At 35.0% G+C, this 17,911-nt stretch overlaps 1 protein-coding gene and 1 long non-coding RNA gene across 6 annotated transcripts in view; one reads left to right on the forward strand and one right to left on the reverse strand.

The window, feature by feature from the left end:
* Positions 1–10,480, forward strand: part of LOC141377822 (uncharacterized) — a 45,470-nt gene extending 34,990 nt beyond the window's left edge. The window contains exons 2-3 of the long non-coding RNA XR_012390810.1: positions 5,795–5,906; positions 8,448–10,480. This is a non-coding gene — a long non-coding RNA (uncharacterized lncRNA). The remainder of the gene's footprint in view (positions 1–5,794; positions 5,907–8,447) is intronic.
* The window catches only part of dpp6b (dipeptidyl-peptidase 6b), a 298,152-nt gene that overhangs the window by 163,310 nt on the left and 116,931 nt on the right, over positions 1–17,911 (reverse strand). The window contains exon 1 of one of the 5 annotated variants that reach the window (XM_005163291.6): positions 579–849. The exons of the other annotated variants lie outside the window; for them this stretch is intronic. Within the exon in view, the coding sequence (XP_005163348.1) occupies positions 579–620 (42 nt within the window). The 5' untranslated portion in view covers positions 621–849. Of the gene's footprint in view, positions 1–578; positions 850–17,911 lie in introns of those variants that run through there. 5 annotated transcript variants of the gene reach the window in all.

Here is a 17,911-nt window from a genome sequence, read left to right on the forward strand (position 1 = left end):
TTATAGATTCCCTGAGAGTCCAATGCAAAGAATTGATGGAGACATTTTAAAATCGCTACTTAATAAAAAGAAACCTTTCAGAGTGAAACAGTTTTCTAATATCTCAGACACCTATAATTTGCAAAATGCTATTCGTTTGACATTGAAATTTTCATTTGTAATAATATTAGTATTATTACAACTCTGTCATATATTGTATATTTACAAAATATTGTAACATTTCTGCAGAAACAGGTAGCACATGTGATACACAAAAGGAAAAGCAAAAGGAAAGGAAAATAAGCAGCAGTTGGTTAACTTGACCTACATATAAACTATTAATCTGAGTTAAAATGTAACATGAGAAGCAGCAATCATGTCAAACACATGAAACGATCATCACATTAAGTCGCTGCAATCAATGCACAGCAATCTCGCTTCCCCTGAGACCCGTCATTGGGAAACACATTAAATAAAAGCAAAGTACTTTACAACTAAATGAAAAAACAAAACAAAACAAAAACAGTCAAATACATTTACAGAGATCATTTTTAGCAACACTACTCAAACAAGTAATGCGTGTTCAAAGGAAAACTTACGATCCATAATCTTTGTATTCTGGAGAGCTTGCGCGTCTTCATGTTGAGATGTTGCTAAAGCACAGCAGTTTGAGGATGCGTGTGGGAGAAACGCGGCCCAGGTCACAGGCTGAAGATCGTTTAATGGTGACGTCTGGCTTAAGTGCACCTGATCCGGATCTTAACCACACACTAAGACTCAGCACTAACCCTGCCAGCTACTCACATTAAAGGCCTCCCTGATGTCTGTGTGTGAATTGTCTCTGTCTGTTGTCTGTGTTTTACTTTGAATAGCTGAATGCTGTGTTTGTCTTTATTTGTTCACCATTATTCTATTGTGTTAGATTAAAATTTAAGGGTGCTTTCACAGCTGGACCTTAGTTTTAGAAACCTGCCACGTTTCCCAGCTCAGTTCCTTTAGGCATGTGAGAACGGACAGACCAACAAACCATGCTTTAACACAATGTATGATGCGTAATTACTTATATATAGTGCCCAGCATAAACAAGATCACTCCTCACAGATCTCTCTTTTAAATCTGAATTTTCTACAAGATGCTATAAATGAATTGTGCGCATAAACAACGCAATCTCACGACAATTCGTAACTTTTTGATTTAGTGGCTAATTCGTATGAATTCGTACAATCTAATTTGTACAATTTAGTAAGATTCGCTCACCACCCAATGACGGTTGGGGTTAGGGGTGGGCTTGGGTGCCACGCCTCCTTTTTCAAAATCGTACATTTTACGACTTTAGTTGTACGAATTAGCCACTAAACTAACAAAACGTAAAATACTTACATTACCTCGTGAGATCAGGCTGGCATATATGTTAGATTAGTCAGCTGCAAAGCCAAAACTAGAGCCAATTAAACAATTCAATGACAGTCCAAAAAAAAGTACCTAAATTAATATTATAGGCAAATAATATTTAATACAATTTTAGTAGAAAAAGAAGAAAAAGCAAGATGAACATAACATATATAAAATGTAGTTAAAATTGTAAAATGCCTCATTTGAATTTAAATGTGTTACGCTTCTATTTAATACAGTTTTTCTCAATTGCTTTGGCAAACTTTTCAAAACAGACTTACAGTAACATTCTCTCAATAATGAGTGCAAATCACAAAACTGTTTGCTGGAACTTCTGAATTTTATTGCATATCTGCAAAATGCAATTACTCACTCAAATCATTTCATTCATTGTTCAAAACCTGATTATCGGGTCAATTATTTGGCCAAGGCCACCAAAACATAAAATGCATTTATCATCGTGTGAGCCATAGTGCTCAAAATGATTAGTTGTCCTTTCACCATGACAGTCAACCATAGAAATTAACCAAGTCTGATATTTGTTGGGGAGAGTGAATTGTACATAGAAAAATTAAATAAATGAACATTATACAGTATACTGTATTTATACAGTACATTTATTTGTGTACAAATGTATTATATGCAAAGTGCAATCTTGCTTGTCTTATGAATGTATTGTATATTTAACATTCCTTAGTGTATGTTACCACAAATACACAAAAAAACTACAAAATACCATACATGAAAAAAAATATTCTTGGTGGACATCCTGTCGTTCATGTTGGCCTTGCCAGACATTTCACTATTCCACAAGTATGTTACTGCAGTTCATAATTGTGAATGTAGTAATTGTGAGGTGGACAATCTGATATATATATATATTCTGCAAATAGGGCTACGTTTTCAGAATGAGCCTATGTTGCTAAAATTTGCTCCACACAAAATGTGAAATGCAGCTTATTTATCTGCCAGCCAACAGGTTCTTTAAAAATACCACAAATAAGATTTGAGAGCAGCTTCACTTTTAATTTTTTCCTCATACAATGATTTTAGGGATTTGCAGAATAAATCATAAGATCTGAACTTTTAGTAAAACCACCATATGAAAAACAGAAGCTCCGACATTCTGTTCATGGCAAGAGTAATTTATGCTATCAAACTTGATTAGTTAAATAGTTAAATAGATGATGTCAAGACAACATGTCATTTGGGCAGTATTTATGATACAGCACATGTATTTCAAATACGTATTTCAAATACAAAATAGTATTTAGTAATTTGTATTATTAGGTTTATAAAAATGGGTTAATATTTTGTATTAAAATACTTTAGTGTTTTCATTCATTCTTTTTCTTTTCGGCTTAGTCCCTTTATTAATCGGGGTGGCCACAGCGGAATGGACCGGCAACTTATCCAGCATATGTTTTACGCATGTCCTTTCAGCTGCAACCAATTACTGGGGAACACCCATACACTCTCATTCACACACATACACGATGGCCAATTTTAGCTTACCCAATTCACCGGTACTGCATGTCTTTGGACTTATGGGAGAACTGGAGCACCCAGAGGAAACCCACGCATGCAAAATTCACACAGAAAGGCCAACTGACCCAGCCAAGGCTTGAACCAGCAACCTTTTTGCTGTGAGGCGACAGCACTACCTACTGCGCCACCGCATAGCCCTGTCTTGTATTTTTGTATTTTGAAATTACTGTAAAATACTTTGTAAGAAGTCTACATTATGACATCTAAAAATGCAGTCTCTGATTGGTTCTTTCTCAGTCATTTGTCTAAACTTGAGATCAGAACAGAAAATTGATTAAGAAAGTGGTCAGTGCTGGGAGTTTGGATGGAAATTATGCAACACATAAAGAAAACAACAGACAAATGGCAACAAAAGTCAACAATCATTGAAAATAGTATACTGCACAATCCTAGGATCAGTAATATATAATGGCAGTATAGTTGACAATTTGGCATCAGCATATTTGCTTAAGAAATGAGATGGAATCAAATATCAGTCATTAAGGATTGGATGTGAAGCACATACAATATTCATTCTCAGTCTCAGTGCTGCAGGTGGAAACGCAGAGGATGTTTAGAAATATTAAACACCTAAATATGGTGTACTGGTGTTCACTAAGGAGGCAAACTGAGACTCTTCCAATTAAAGACGAACTGAAAAAATCTTGGGAGAATGAATATACTGTACAAATAATAGTAGTTTTGGATGAATTGCTGATATAGATGTGAAGAAAATATGACAAACAACTTATAAATAAGTCCTATGTGTAAAATCAAAATCAATAAAAAACTTGATCACAATAAGTCCTACAGTGGTGAGACCCACAGTACTTCATTGAGGTTTTGTGTTTAATGGTGTAAGAAAATGGAGCAAAGTTCAGAAATTTGTTTTAGCAATCGAGAAAAACTGTAACATGTCTCAGATGTAACGCGAGATCATATCCACAAGACAGGATTTGCAAAGGAACTGTGATTAAAAGATTTGTTCCAACTCTCCGTGATCCAACTGCATTTCAAAAAGCACATACTTTTATAACATTTGAACTATACCTTTCGAGCTATTCAGAGTTAAATCCAATCCTTCAATTGCATTCTTTTACATTACATTTATATCTCATGTGCAAATAAATTATGAACAGCAGCTGCACTAATTCTTTTCATTTGTTCTTGAGACCTCTAGATTGTGGAGTTCCACTCAGATATAAGACCTGTGAAGAGAGGATGCCAACTCTACGAGGACTTAAAGAGAAAAATAAACAATACACAAATACACGTTATCTACTATTATTACATGTTCATTTATAATTTTCACCCTATAAAACTGCTTTACCTTACTGATTTTGACTGTAATGATTTTGAATTGTAATTAGTGCAAAAAAGCGATATACAAGTAAACATAAATTGAATTAAACAACTGAGCATCATAAAAGGAGGTGATTGAATCCATCTAAAATCTACATGTTTAGGCTTAATGAGCTGTGTAATATTGCCTACAGCTGTGTCAGTTATATCAGCTCACAGCAGGTACAGTGCTCACTGCTCAGCATACTTGAATACACCCCATATTGAAAATGAATTTATTTTTTTCATTTGTCAGTGAATATGGATAATATTTATCGGTGCATTTAAACAAAATAGATTTATTAAACAGATATATTTATTAAAATAATATTTTAGTAACAGGACATCTTTAAAAAATGGAAAGATAATACAATTAAATTCATGCTAAATATTGAAACAAACTACAACATTTCAACAAAATTGTATATATTTTTTGTTTCTCTTGTTTTTTATTTTTTGCTATTTAGTAATAGTAATCAGTGCAAACATTTTGTAGAAAAATAAAAAGGTTGCAACACAAAAACTCGCCCTAACATATTTTGAGATTCAATTTCTGCAGCATATGCTGACGGATGCAGTTTTGAGTCCCGCTACAACAGTGGTAATATGATGTCTCACTCTGTGGCATCTTTTTAAAACATCTTTTTTAGATGTTTAGATGAGGGGGTGGATGTGGGGGGGGGGTCTTTATTCTTGTTTGATGGGTATTTAAAAATGTTGTTGAAAATGATGCCACTCAGGGTGTGTGTGTGTGTGTGTGTGTGTGTGTGTGTGTGTGTGTGTGAGAGAGAGAGAGAGAGAGAGAGAGAGAGAGAATGGTAGGTGAAGCACTGAACATTTTTTTTTTAATACAGGTCACAGCATATTGTACTGATCATCTATTGGTCAATTCTTTACACGATTGTGTGTGAATTTGCAGGTTTGAGTTCACATCTTGAAATCTAAAATTCATCAAGGTTGTCATTTCACAAAAAATAAATAAATAAATAAATAATTACATTAGCATATGGAAGTCAGTGCAACAAAAAGTGTATTGTGACCACCTTTTGACAGCCATGAAACAATCTTTTAGACTGTAACAATATAATCTTTTTAAGGTTACATTTTATAAGACAAACTGTAAAATTCAACCTAGGCTCAAAATGAAGATTCTGGAGAGAGCCAAATACGTCTCAGGAGCTACATTTTTTAAATAACAATTTATTTAATACAAATCCACCACAGGCTGCTGTGTACGCTTTTTGACATCACAAATTTCTTTTACTATTGCCATTCACGCCCGTCTTTCTTGCGTAAATCTACCAGAGGCCGCTGTGGACCAACTAACTGACTGACCTCCTTCCATAAAGCCAACCAGTAGTGTTTTCAAAAGCACTGATTGACCCTCCCATTCACTTTCCTAAACCCAACTGACAGTTTTAAAAAGCAATCCAGAAAAAAAGCCCTCGCCTGATTTTTATAATTTTTTCTGATTTTACCACATTTTCACCATGTTATTTACTTGTTTATTTTATTTTTTGTCTTCTGTTTTTTGACTTAAACCATTCTTTGCCAGACTCGAACCCCATTATCGTGGTCAACGCCTCTGCGTCTCAAGTCCACCAACGTACAGTATATGGCGATCTACTGGACAAACTGGTAACAGCGGAAAAGCCGTTCATTTGGAGGTAAGCAGTCAGCTGGTAAGTGCAAAAAGGAACACCATCATACCGCCTTGTAGCGTTCGTTTTAAAGATGACATGCAGCCATGCGTACTTCTGGCTACATAATCCGCGGTCTCCAGAAATGCATATAGAGCTACGTTTTCAGAATGAGCCTATGTTGCTAAAATTTGCTCCACACAAAATGTGAAATGCAGCTTATTTATCTGCCTGCCAACAGGTTCTTAAAAAATACCACAAATAAGATTTGAGAGCAGCTTCACTTTTAATTTTTTCCTCATACAACGACTTTAGGGATTTGCAGAATAAATCATAAGATCTGAACTTTTAGTAAAACCACCATATGAAAAACAGAAGCTCCGACATTTTTTTCATGGCAAGAGTGATTCACGACTGCTTTTATGTGAACTGCACCTTTAACATTTTAGGATATACAGTAAATGCATAGGCCTTCATCTGTTTGTGTAAGCTAATATGGTATATTCCAGCAAATGTAAAACTAACTGACCTTTCTCAAGTACTTAAGTTGACTCATGAAACCCCTGCTGAGTGGAACAGCGACACATGAGAACAGTATCGCGTTCATGGAGTCAGCGGTGTCCAACCTCTGACAGCCCCAAATCAACACTCACAAACACACATCTAGCAGAAAACTGCTTTAAACTGTTTCACCGGCATCAGCACCAAACCACTTACCAATCCATTAGGATCCATTTACACAGCATGTATCAGCATTACAAAACCACACATCTAAACACCCTGATAAGCTCAAGCTAACCCCTTGACTTCAGATGGTGAGTTCTGCTAATGCAGATGCCACAAATTCACTGCAGTTAGAATGCAAGGGTTTATTTACAAGCACTAGAGCGATGTGTGCTAAAAGTGAAAAATGTCATGTTCCACTCCAATAAAGAACTTAAAAGTAGATGAAATTGTATTATGGCATAATTGTGGAAAAGGCATGTTCATTGTGTAAGGTAACAATAATATTTATTCAGTTTAAGACTATTCAACATATACTAACTGACAAACGTCTTGTCAGCTATCCAAACTATAGGAAAAACAAATAATAAATTGACTGCTAGTTGATAATTTGGTATCAGGAGTGGCTTATTTGAAAGGCAAAGTCCTCTAGATTACACTAATTTTAACAAAATAAAATATGATCATATCTTGATTTTTAATTATTTAATAAGGACAGTAAAGTCTGACTTTGCTTAGACAAAAGTCTTGTCACTTAACAGAAATAATGTCCAGTATAGAATATAAAGTCATGGTGCAGTGGAAAAAGAGTTAGTGTATGACTCCCATGAGCTTGGATGACTGCATCCATCTCTGCAATGACTCAAATAACTTATTAATAAAGTCATCTGGTATCAATTACTTAATTAATCAATACTTATCAATACTTATCAATACTTATTAATAAAGTCATCAAAGGAAGCGTTCTTGCAGAACTCCCAAAGTTTATCATGATTCTTTGGATTCATCTTCAGAGCCTCCTCCTCCATCTTACCCCAGACATGCTCAATAATGTGACTGGGCTTGCCAATGCTGGAGCCCCCATACTGAATGTAACCCCAAACCATGATTTTTCCTTCACCAGACTGATCTCTGCGAGTTGTGAGTTGGTTCCATTAGGTCTTCTGCAGTATTTGTGATAAATGGGATGCAGTTCAACTGATGATTCAACAGAAAAACCTTCTGCCACTTTTCCAAACTATCAACTAGAAGTCAAGTTATTATTTGCTGCTCTTACAACTGGAAACAATTGCTCTTACAAACAATTTTCTTTCTTTTTCAAAAATGATATATATGAATATGATATAATATGAATATTCCATGCTTTTTTTCTACCACTGAAAAATGAAACATAAAACCACTTAGAATAACAACACAAAACAATACAATAAACACGAGATAAAGCACAATAATGACAGGCCTACTAGTTAAATATAAATTAAAACCATTAACACACGTTAAATTTTCCCATGCTTCAGAAATTTACACCTGTAAATTAGCACACTCGTCAACATTAAGACTGTTAAAATGCAAATAATAAAATGTGAGTAAGACAACTTTAACCTTTCAAAATCATTCAGAATAACTGGTGAAGTTTTGGAAAGGAACAGGGCATAGGGGTGATAACTCAGAAAAAAACACAGCTAGGAACTTTGCTTCTACAATGTAAACCCTAATGTTGTCTTTACTTAAACAATTAATTCAAGTTGACTATAGATAACTTAAAGTAGTTTTGGTCCTGTCACTTAAAAATATGAGTTAATTTAACTTTTGTACCATGAAACTGCATAAACTTAAGATTTCAAGTGTAGTGAGCACAAAATCATAATTAATCCTTTGGAAAAATATAGGTCATTTTCACAAATGTATTCTTGACTGTAAAATTCTATTAACCTTTTAAGTGTAAGGTATACACACATATATATATATATATATATATATATATATATATATATATATATATATATATATATATATATATATATATATATATATATGTGTGTGTGTGTGTGTTTGTATACACAGCGGAATGAACCGCCAACTTATCCAGAACGTTTTTACGCAGCGGATGTCCTTCCAGCCGCAACCCATCTTTCACCTGTACCAGATGTCTTTGGACTGGAGGAAACCGCAGCACCCGGAGAAAACCCACGCAAATGTAGGGAAAACATGCAAACTCCACACAGAAACACCAACTGAGCCGAGGTTCGAACCAGCAACCCAGCAACCTTCTTGCTGTGAGGCGACAGCACTACCTACTGCGCCACTGCGTCACCTATATATATATATATATAAATACATACACTAAAAACTCTAATATCTGACTGAACTAAATTAACTGAGTAAACTCATTGCCTCATTTTAATTGAGTATGGAATCTCCCAAAACTTGCATATTTAAGGTTATTTAACTTGCCGGTTTTGTAGACTATACTTAAATTGTTCAGTGTAGTACTAAGTTTGGTGAACTGAATAATTTAAGTTGTTAAGTTTTCTGACCTTGTAAATAAGCATCCCTCCTACTCACTGTTGGATATATTTTTGAATTGCTCTTGGAGTACATTGACATCACACACACATTGGTTTGTGCAAACTGTCTTTTCAACATGTATTCTATTCTGGATTTTGTGGGAGGTCTAATATTGTATGTGACGTCAACATGAAATGACTTAAGATTCCTTTTACTGCAAGTAATTTTAATAAATCAGTGAATGAGTGCTAATAAATGAATGCTATTTTTTAAGAAAGCAAGAAAACACAATGAATATCTTATTTTAGTTGTTCAGATTAAGGCAAACTAACAGTGCTGGTATTGCGTGATCTCAGTTCTGCATTTGAAACTGTCGATCACAGCATTCTTCTGTAGGCAGGAAAACTGGGTTGGGCTGTCTGGGACAGCCCTCAAATGGTTTAGATCTTTCCTTGAAGAGAGAGGTTACTATGTCAGTATAGGTGACCATAGGTCAGGGTGGACACCCATGATATATGGATTCCCACAACGTTTATTTTGGCACCTCTCTTGTTCAACCTTTATATGCTCCCACTAAGCCAAATAATGAGAAAAAAACAACTCTTCTACCACAGCTATACATAGCCTCACTGCCAAATGACTACCATATTGACACCTTATGCCAATGCATTGATGAAATAAACAGTTGGATGTGCAAAAACATTCTTCAGTTAAACAAAAAAGGAAACTGAAGTTATTGCATTTGGGAACAGATATGAGGTTCTCAAGGTGAATGCGTACCTTGGCTCTAAGGGTCAAACAACAAATAAAAAAGGGTTAAGAATCTTGGTGTTATTCTGGAGTCAAATCTGAATTTCAATAGTCATGTCAAAGCAGTAAGTAAATCAGCATACTATCATCCAAAAACATTGCATAAATTAGATGCTTTGTTTCGAGTGAGGACTTTGAGAAACTTGTTCATGCTTTTATCACCAGCAGGGTGGATTACTGTAATAGACTCCTCACTGGCCTTCCCAAAAAGACAATCAGACAGTTGCAGCTCATCCAGAACAATGCAGCCAGGATTCTGACCGGAGCTAAAAAATCAAAGCACATCCCACCTGTCCTCAGGTCTTTACACTGGCTCTCAGTTACATTCAGAATAGATATTGTATCATTACTTGTCTATAATTCCCTAAATGGCCTAGGACTTCAATATATTACAGACATGCTCACTGAATATAAAAAGATCACTCAGATCATTAGGATCAAGCAAATTAGAAATTCCAAGAGTGGCCTTAAGCCTGCTGCTGGAATCAGCTTCCAGAAATGATCAGATGTGCTACAACATTAGACACATTCAAATCAAGACTGAAAACACAACTGTTTAGATGTGCCTTTAATGAATGAGCACTGTGTTATGTCCCATAATTCAAAATACTATGTTTTTCTTTTATTTTTTTATTCTTTTATAAGCTGTTTTAACATGTTTCAATCTGTTTTTATCTATTTTAATATTTTATTTTATTGTTTCTTTTATTCTTATTTATGTGTTAAGTTGAATTATCATTGCGTATGAAATGTGCTATATAAATAAACTTGCCTTGCCTTACTCTACAGCATCTGTTATATAAAAGAAATCCACCTCATCTTTCACAAAGGAAATGCACAAGTGAAGTGCACAGAATGACATGGACAAAAATTGACTTCAAAATTCAGAGCGAGAGTTGTGTTTTATCTGTCAGGAGAGGATAGAGTAATCAAACCCACAGGCTGTGTGTTGGCTTTGATTCCCTTCAGTCCCGCTGACTCCCAGGTATCACTTCAGAGTCAATATATGACAACTTGTATGGCACAGCACATTAATTCTACATGGCTTCATCATCACAAACAAGACCAACATAAACTCCCTTGTTGATAAGACACACAATATACTGTAGCACTGTTACTACTCTTACAGGCTTTAAAGACACGGTCCACTGTGTACTCGCATACACTATAGTATAATAAATGTACAAAGCTGTCGGTCTGTTTATCTTTTAAACTGTCAACATTTTCAATTATTAAACTACCAAAATACTTATGTTTTAAGAAAATTAAAAAAAGGTCTGCCAGTGAAGGGAAACAAACAGGACTACACATTCTAATCATTTCAGTTGTCTAACATATGGGATATTCACAGTCTTTTGGAAGGTTACACTGCCATCTGCTGAGGACAGAAAGATTCCTGACACCTTTGGTCAAAATGCTTGACATTACAACTGAAACAATAATAATGCTTTACTACACACACACACACACACACACACACACACACACACACACACACACACACACACACACACACACACACACACACACACACACACACACACACACACACACACACACATATATATATATATATATATATATATATGTGTGTGTGTGTGTGTGTGTATATGTATATATATATATATATATATATATATATATATATATATATATATATATATATATATATATATGTGTGTGTGTGTGTGTGTATATATAAATATATACCCCTTCTGTGGCCTATTATCTTCATAATATCAGTTGTAGCAGTACTATTTTATAGAGCAATGGTGTCACTTTTTTCTCTCTAGAAAAAAATCTTGAATGATAAATATGTCACTGTCATACAATGTTAACCCTTTCTGTAAATCATGCAGTAACTGACTCTAAAATAGATTATGTTTTGCTGTAGTAAAAGGAAACAGTATTTTACTGTAAACAAGTAGGATTTGTGTGTAATTGTGTAGTGCAAAGAATAAATTACAGTAATTTACTTTATATACCCATTACAGGTAGTAACCGTGACAATAAATGGTAAATTACTCTTTAACATTTACTTTCCCAACTATTCAGATGCTTTGTGTTGTTATTTATAGAGAAGTGCATTTAGCTGAAAGGGGTGATCCACAATGGTTTTTTAAGATTTGATTGTGTTTATAAGGTGCAAAACAGGGTCTGTTTGTGACTCATTTACAAAAAAATCACAATATTTGTTCACATATCTTACCTTCATTTTATACAGCTACTGAGCTAACGTAGAAGTCACCATCACATTTCCTGGTTCCTCCCATAATGCCTGCCCTCAAAGGGCTCTGATTAGTCAGCTAACACAGCTATGTGTTGTATTGGCGGATTGGCTTTACGTCACCAGGAAATGTCATGCCTCTCTTGCATGCTGTCTGTCAGACTGTAATTAATGTCAGTGAGGCCGTATCAGTTTGAGCCTGAGTCAGACACAGAAAATGAAGAGGACATAGCTGAACCCATGCAAATGCGAGTCTTGTGAGATGTTTCTGATTGGTATGTTTGTTTGTTTTTTTCGTTAGTAAGATGTGGTCAAAGCCAACAGCATTTCATTTCAGCACCCCAAACTAGTGTAGTATAGTATAGTGTATATATATAGTATAGGAAATGGTACATTATAAGATGGCTGTAAAGTCTCCGTTTCTAATAGATAGCAGGTAAAGCGGTCTACTTTGGTTTTTCGTTCACTTTCTGAGATTTAGCCATGGCATAAAAATGCAATCGTAATGATACTGTAATAAAAAATTAAAACGCACTTCATGTATTTATAAAGAGTATGTTTATGCTGAATAAATAAATGAAAATATACTGAAAGCATGGACAAACCTATTCTGAAAACAACACATTTTGTATATAAATAAATAATGAAACATATGTAGCAGGAAAAGGAATAAATGATATGATGTGGTATTTTCTTTATTCTGAGTAAAACGGTTCATGAAATTACCATAAATGCATTTATGCTGTCTTGACTGTTTTTTAAAGTGCTGCTGGTATGAGTAGTAAAACAGGTAAAACAGGGGGGGGGGGGACAGTGGCTGCGCCTCAGGGAGACTTGGGATGTCTGTACATGATATACTCCATTATTTCAAATGTAAAACTCACGGAATGCTGACGCATACAGATACATTGCAGTCACTGGTGACGATTGTGGATGTTTACAAGGCTAAAATGGATACATGTAGCTAAATCATACCTGCCAAACTCCTATTTTTTTTCCCCCTGAGAGACTCTTGTATTTGACACACATCTCCTGCCACCCTCCCATCTTGTAATTTCCCCAAGAAAACATCTGTAATTGCATCCCTATGACAGGTCATCAATTTTGGTATAGCATCTGGTCACCACCAGCTAAACTATGGTACAGTTGATAACACCACATACACCTGCAGCCCATCCATCCCCTCGGTTCTCAACTTTGTTACTCAGAGACCACCACACCAAACCAAACCAAATCCCCCACACGTCCCGTTCTCTGGAACTTCGGCCACAAATGTTGGCAGGCATGAGCTAAATTACTAACAATAATTGCTGGTAACAAACCACGTTTCTTATTGTTTACATCTTTGTTTAGGTCTTTACTACAACATAGCCTACAAAAAAGGCTAGAAACTATGCATGTAAGATACAATGTTTAACAAAAAAAAATACTTACAGGTTGTGGCTCACAATCCACAGCTTCTTTTTCTTAAATGCTTTGCACTAAGAGCTATATCTTTTTTTTTATAATATTCTGGAACATGATTAAAAATGAATTTTAACCACTTATCTCTTTGTGTCATGTCCCTTGGAAGGCCAAATAGTGAAACAGAAAAAGATCCATGGAAATAGCAGCATTTGGACTGCATTTTTCTTTCTCTACTAATGTGTCTGTGACCACGGCCCTTTGCTGCGTGAGGCATACAGGTATGCGCGGTGAATGCGTATAACCTGGGACGTTTGTGATCTCATTAGCCTGGATGTTTTTTGTAGTCCCCATATTCGTTCATTGTAGGCTTTGCTAAGTTAACTCTGTAAAAGAGATGTCTCCCTTGCATTGAAGTTTGAGCATTTTACATTCAGAGATATGTACCTAAACTTTAGTTAATATGTGGACATAAACACCTTATGTCCACATATTAACTAAAGTTTAAAATATGATATTGTAGTGGACCACCGCAGAAAACAATGATTTAAACAATAATACACATACACAGGCTATCAGTCTAATTCACAAAGGCATTGTCCCAATAAGGGAGCCTTAAGGGAGCCAGGTGATTGATTTGTTTTTATTTTTGAGTGTGCTCCACTCTGTCTCTATATGTTCAGATGCAGAGTCTGACATGTTTTAAGCACTAAATAAGAATCAACAATAAGTAAGTAAAATGTGTTCAAATAGGTGGGTTTCTAAAATATGTCTGTGTATTCAGTTAAATTGTTGTTATCTTGAACTGTGTACTTGAAAGCTACATTGTTAGTTAGAATCTCTGCACAACCTCTGTAAGACTTGCGATACCACAAATACTTTGATGTCTTTGACATTTCAAATATGAGCTGAAAACACAGAGACAATCGGCTCTACAACCCACCAGGTGGGAATGCTGGAAAACTAGCTCCTCTCTTTCCTCCATTTACATTTGAAACATCTCCCGAAAACACCTCTTGGTCACACAGCCCCCTTTTACTCTACTCACACGGAATGGTTATTTCAAAATATGAATGTTCTATATTAATCCAAGTCACTTTAAATCCTGTACACTGAAGTTCTCAGAACTCAATCTACAATTAGAAGGATACAAAGTTAGCGTTAGCGCTACTATAAAAGATCTGGGTGTCATATTAGACAGCAATTTAACTTGACGCATGTTAAAATAATATATCCCATGTCACAAAAACTGCCTTCTTCCATCTGAGAAATATCACTAAATCACGAAGTATACTATCCATCTCAGATGCAGAAAGGCTAGTCTATGCTTTTATGACTTCTAGGCTGTAATGCTCTGTTAGCTGGCTGCCCATATCCTCTATTAACAAACTTCAATTAGTACAAAATGCAGCTGCCAGAGTTCTTACCAGGTCTAGAAAATATGATCATATCACTCCAATTTTATCATCCTTACACTGGCTGCCTGTTAAGTTTCGTATTGAATTTAAAATATTACTTCTCACCTATAAAGCTCTAAACAATCTAGCTCCTGTTTATTTAACCAACCTTCTGTCTCGCTACAATCCAACTCGCTCTTTAAGATCTCAAAACTCAGGGCTTCTGGTAGTACCTAGAATAGCAAAGTCGAGTAAAGGAGGTCAAGCCTTCTCCTTTATATGGCTCCTACACTCTGGAATAGCCTTCCTGATAACGTCCAAGGCTCAGACACACTCTCTCAGTTCAAAACTAGATTAAAGACCTATCTGTTTAGTAAAGCATACACTCAATGCATCACTTAGCGGGTTTCCACACACGTTTCTGCATCTTGTTTATATACACTATGAACAGCAGCTACGCTAATTACTTTATCTATCATGTTTGATATCATTTGAAATGTCTCAGTGCGACTGGTAAAATGCTCTCATTCCCTCAGAAATAGACATAATCAAAACAATAGATTTATAACTTCACGTATCTGCTGAACCACAGTGAAGGGTGTGCCTTTTATAGGCAGAAACTCTTCCACTAAATGCAATCCTTTCTTCTTGGATTGACTATTTAAGGTAAAGTCTTTAAAGGTTCAGCGCGATTCTGTTACCCAGATCAGCCCACAAAGTGGAACTTCATGTTCCATGTTATGTATATTTTGAAATCAGGTATGCATATTTTAATCTTGGATTTATCTTTGATAATTTGATGTCTTGTATTGATCGTTTATGAATTGACTGAATGAATTGGCATAATACACAATTACCTGACTAATAAATTGTCATGTTTTGAATTATTCAAACAGAGTTTGTGTTATTATCTCTAGTAGACTGCGTTAAGTCCATAACACCACAAGCCCCTGTACAGGTTAGTAACGGACTAAAACACTATAGACGGAGCAGCGTGGCATGCTACACAATGTTCTTAGAGCTCCGACTAACACATTGGCATTAATTCATGTATACTGAAGCTGCGGTCACACTGGGCTTTGCTCCCCATAGACTTCCATTAATACGCATGTAAATGCATCAGACCGAAAACGCAGTGTCATGCATCAAGTTTCGCAGGTTGCTGCGGTGCAAAGTCCAAGCTTGGTGAACTCTTACCTGTGAAATCACATCACTTGACATGCGTGAGACCAATCGAGGATCAAAACAAAACAAAATCATGTAACATTTTTGCTGTTGCTATGTAGGTATGCAGAAAATAAAATGGCCGGTGTAAAAAAGGCATGGTTGGTCTAACACCTTGAAAAAGGTTTTCTCCTTCCAAGGTTTAAATGTTAAAATATATATATATATATATATATATATATATATATATATATATATATATATATATATATATATATATATATATATATATATATATATATATATATATATATAACACAGTACTACAGAATGAGACTTTTCTTTTCCTTTTTTTTTTTTTTTTTTACTAAGCAGCTTTCTGTAAGAATCCTTTAGGAAAGAGTAATCTTCATTTTCTCACACATGCTCTGTGGTAGATAAAGTGTTGCTTGGGGCTTTTTTGGCTCCTGAGTCATTCTAATTGGAAATTGGTATTTTTTGTCAATGTATGAGATGACCCAATGGACAAAAAAATTCCTGTTGCTCATTAATTTGAGCCTTGGGGATCTGCTGACGCTGACACGCTCATTACCTGACACAATCAATCCTCTTTAATGCTGAGAGTGTGAGCATCTATAAATAGCTTTACTCTCAACCCAGACATTGTTTTATATTAGAAGAAAGTCAGGTATGGTTTCATTTTGAGCTTGACTTGGTCCCTTTCTTTGAAGTTTAAATTAATTTATTCATAATGATGCTAACATCACATGGGCGCGTGTTTAGTATTTACATCACTGTGATATTTTGCATCCCCTTTTAGTACAGTAATATTAACAACTGAAAGTAAAAATACTGTTTTTGTTCTTGACTTTCTCTATCAAGATTAAAGTAAATACATCATGGAAAAATATTTTTTACATAAATATGGATTGAATGAGAAGATGATAATAAGAGGATAATAATAAAGAAAGCATTTAGCATTATAAAGTAAACAGTTTACACATTGAATTCAATAAGTATTTTGCATTATAAATCTTATTTTTCTTCCTCTTCTTCTTCTTCTTCTTCTTCTTATTATTATTATTATTACGGTAGAATTATAGTAATAATATATAGTAGTTGATAAAGGGTCTTTAAAATCATTAGAAAAAAATGCTGTGTATACTTACACTAATAATAATAATAATAATATTAATAAAAATACATTTATTCATTCATTTTCTTGTCGGCTTAGTCCTTTTATTAATCCGGGGTCGCCACAGCAGAATGAACCCGCCAATGCAGCAAGTTTTTACGCAGCGGATGCCCTTCCAGCCGCAACCCATCTCTGGGAAACATCCACACACACACACATACACTATGGACAATTTAGCCTACCCAATTCACCTGTACCGCATGTCTTTGGACTGTTGGGGAAACCGGAGCACCCGGAGGAAACCCACGCGAATGCAGGGAGAACATGCAAACTCCACACAGAAACACCAACTGACCCAGCTGAGGTTCGAACCAGTTTCCCCCACAGTCCAAAGACATGCGGTACAGGTGAATTGGGAAGGCTAAGTTGTCCGTAGTGTACGAGTGTGAATGAGCATTCCGCTGTGGCGACCCTGGATTAATAAAGACACTAAGCCGAAAAGAATATGAATGAATGAATGAATGAATGAATGAATGAATGAATGAATAACTATGATAATATTAATAATATGGATGGGTTGTAATAAATGCCAGAATAAAAATGCAATTTATTATTATTATTAATGATAAGGATGATAGTAATGATGATGATGATGATGATGATGATGATAATGATAATGTATATATCTGTGTAAATACATACTACTAAAATAATTAATTTATAATTAATCTGTAGAAAAAATTAAATAAAATTTATTATAATGTAATAGAATTTTTATGATTATTCATTCATTCATTCATATTGTTTTCGGTTTAGTCCCTTTAATAATCTGTGGTTGCCTATTTACATGCTAAAAATTGTTTTTATTATTGTTAATGATTAT

The sequence above is a fragment of the Danio rerio genome, chromosome 2, assembly GCF_049306965.1.
Source record: "Danio rerio strain Tuebingen ecotype United States chromosome 2, GRCz12tu, whole genome shotgun sequence".
NCBI classification, from domain to species: Eukaryota; Metazoa; Chordata; class Actinopteri; order Cypriniformes; family Danionidae; genus Danio; species Danio rerio.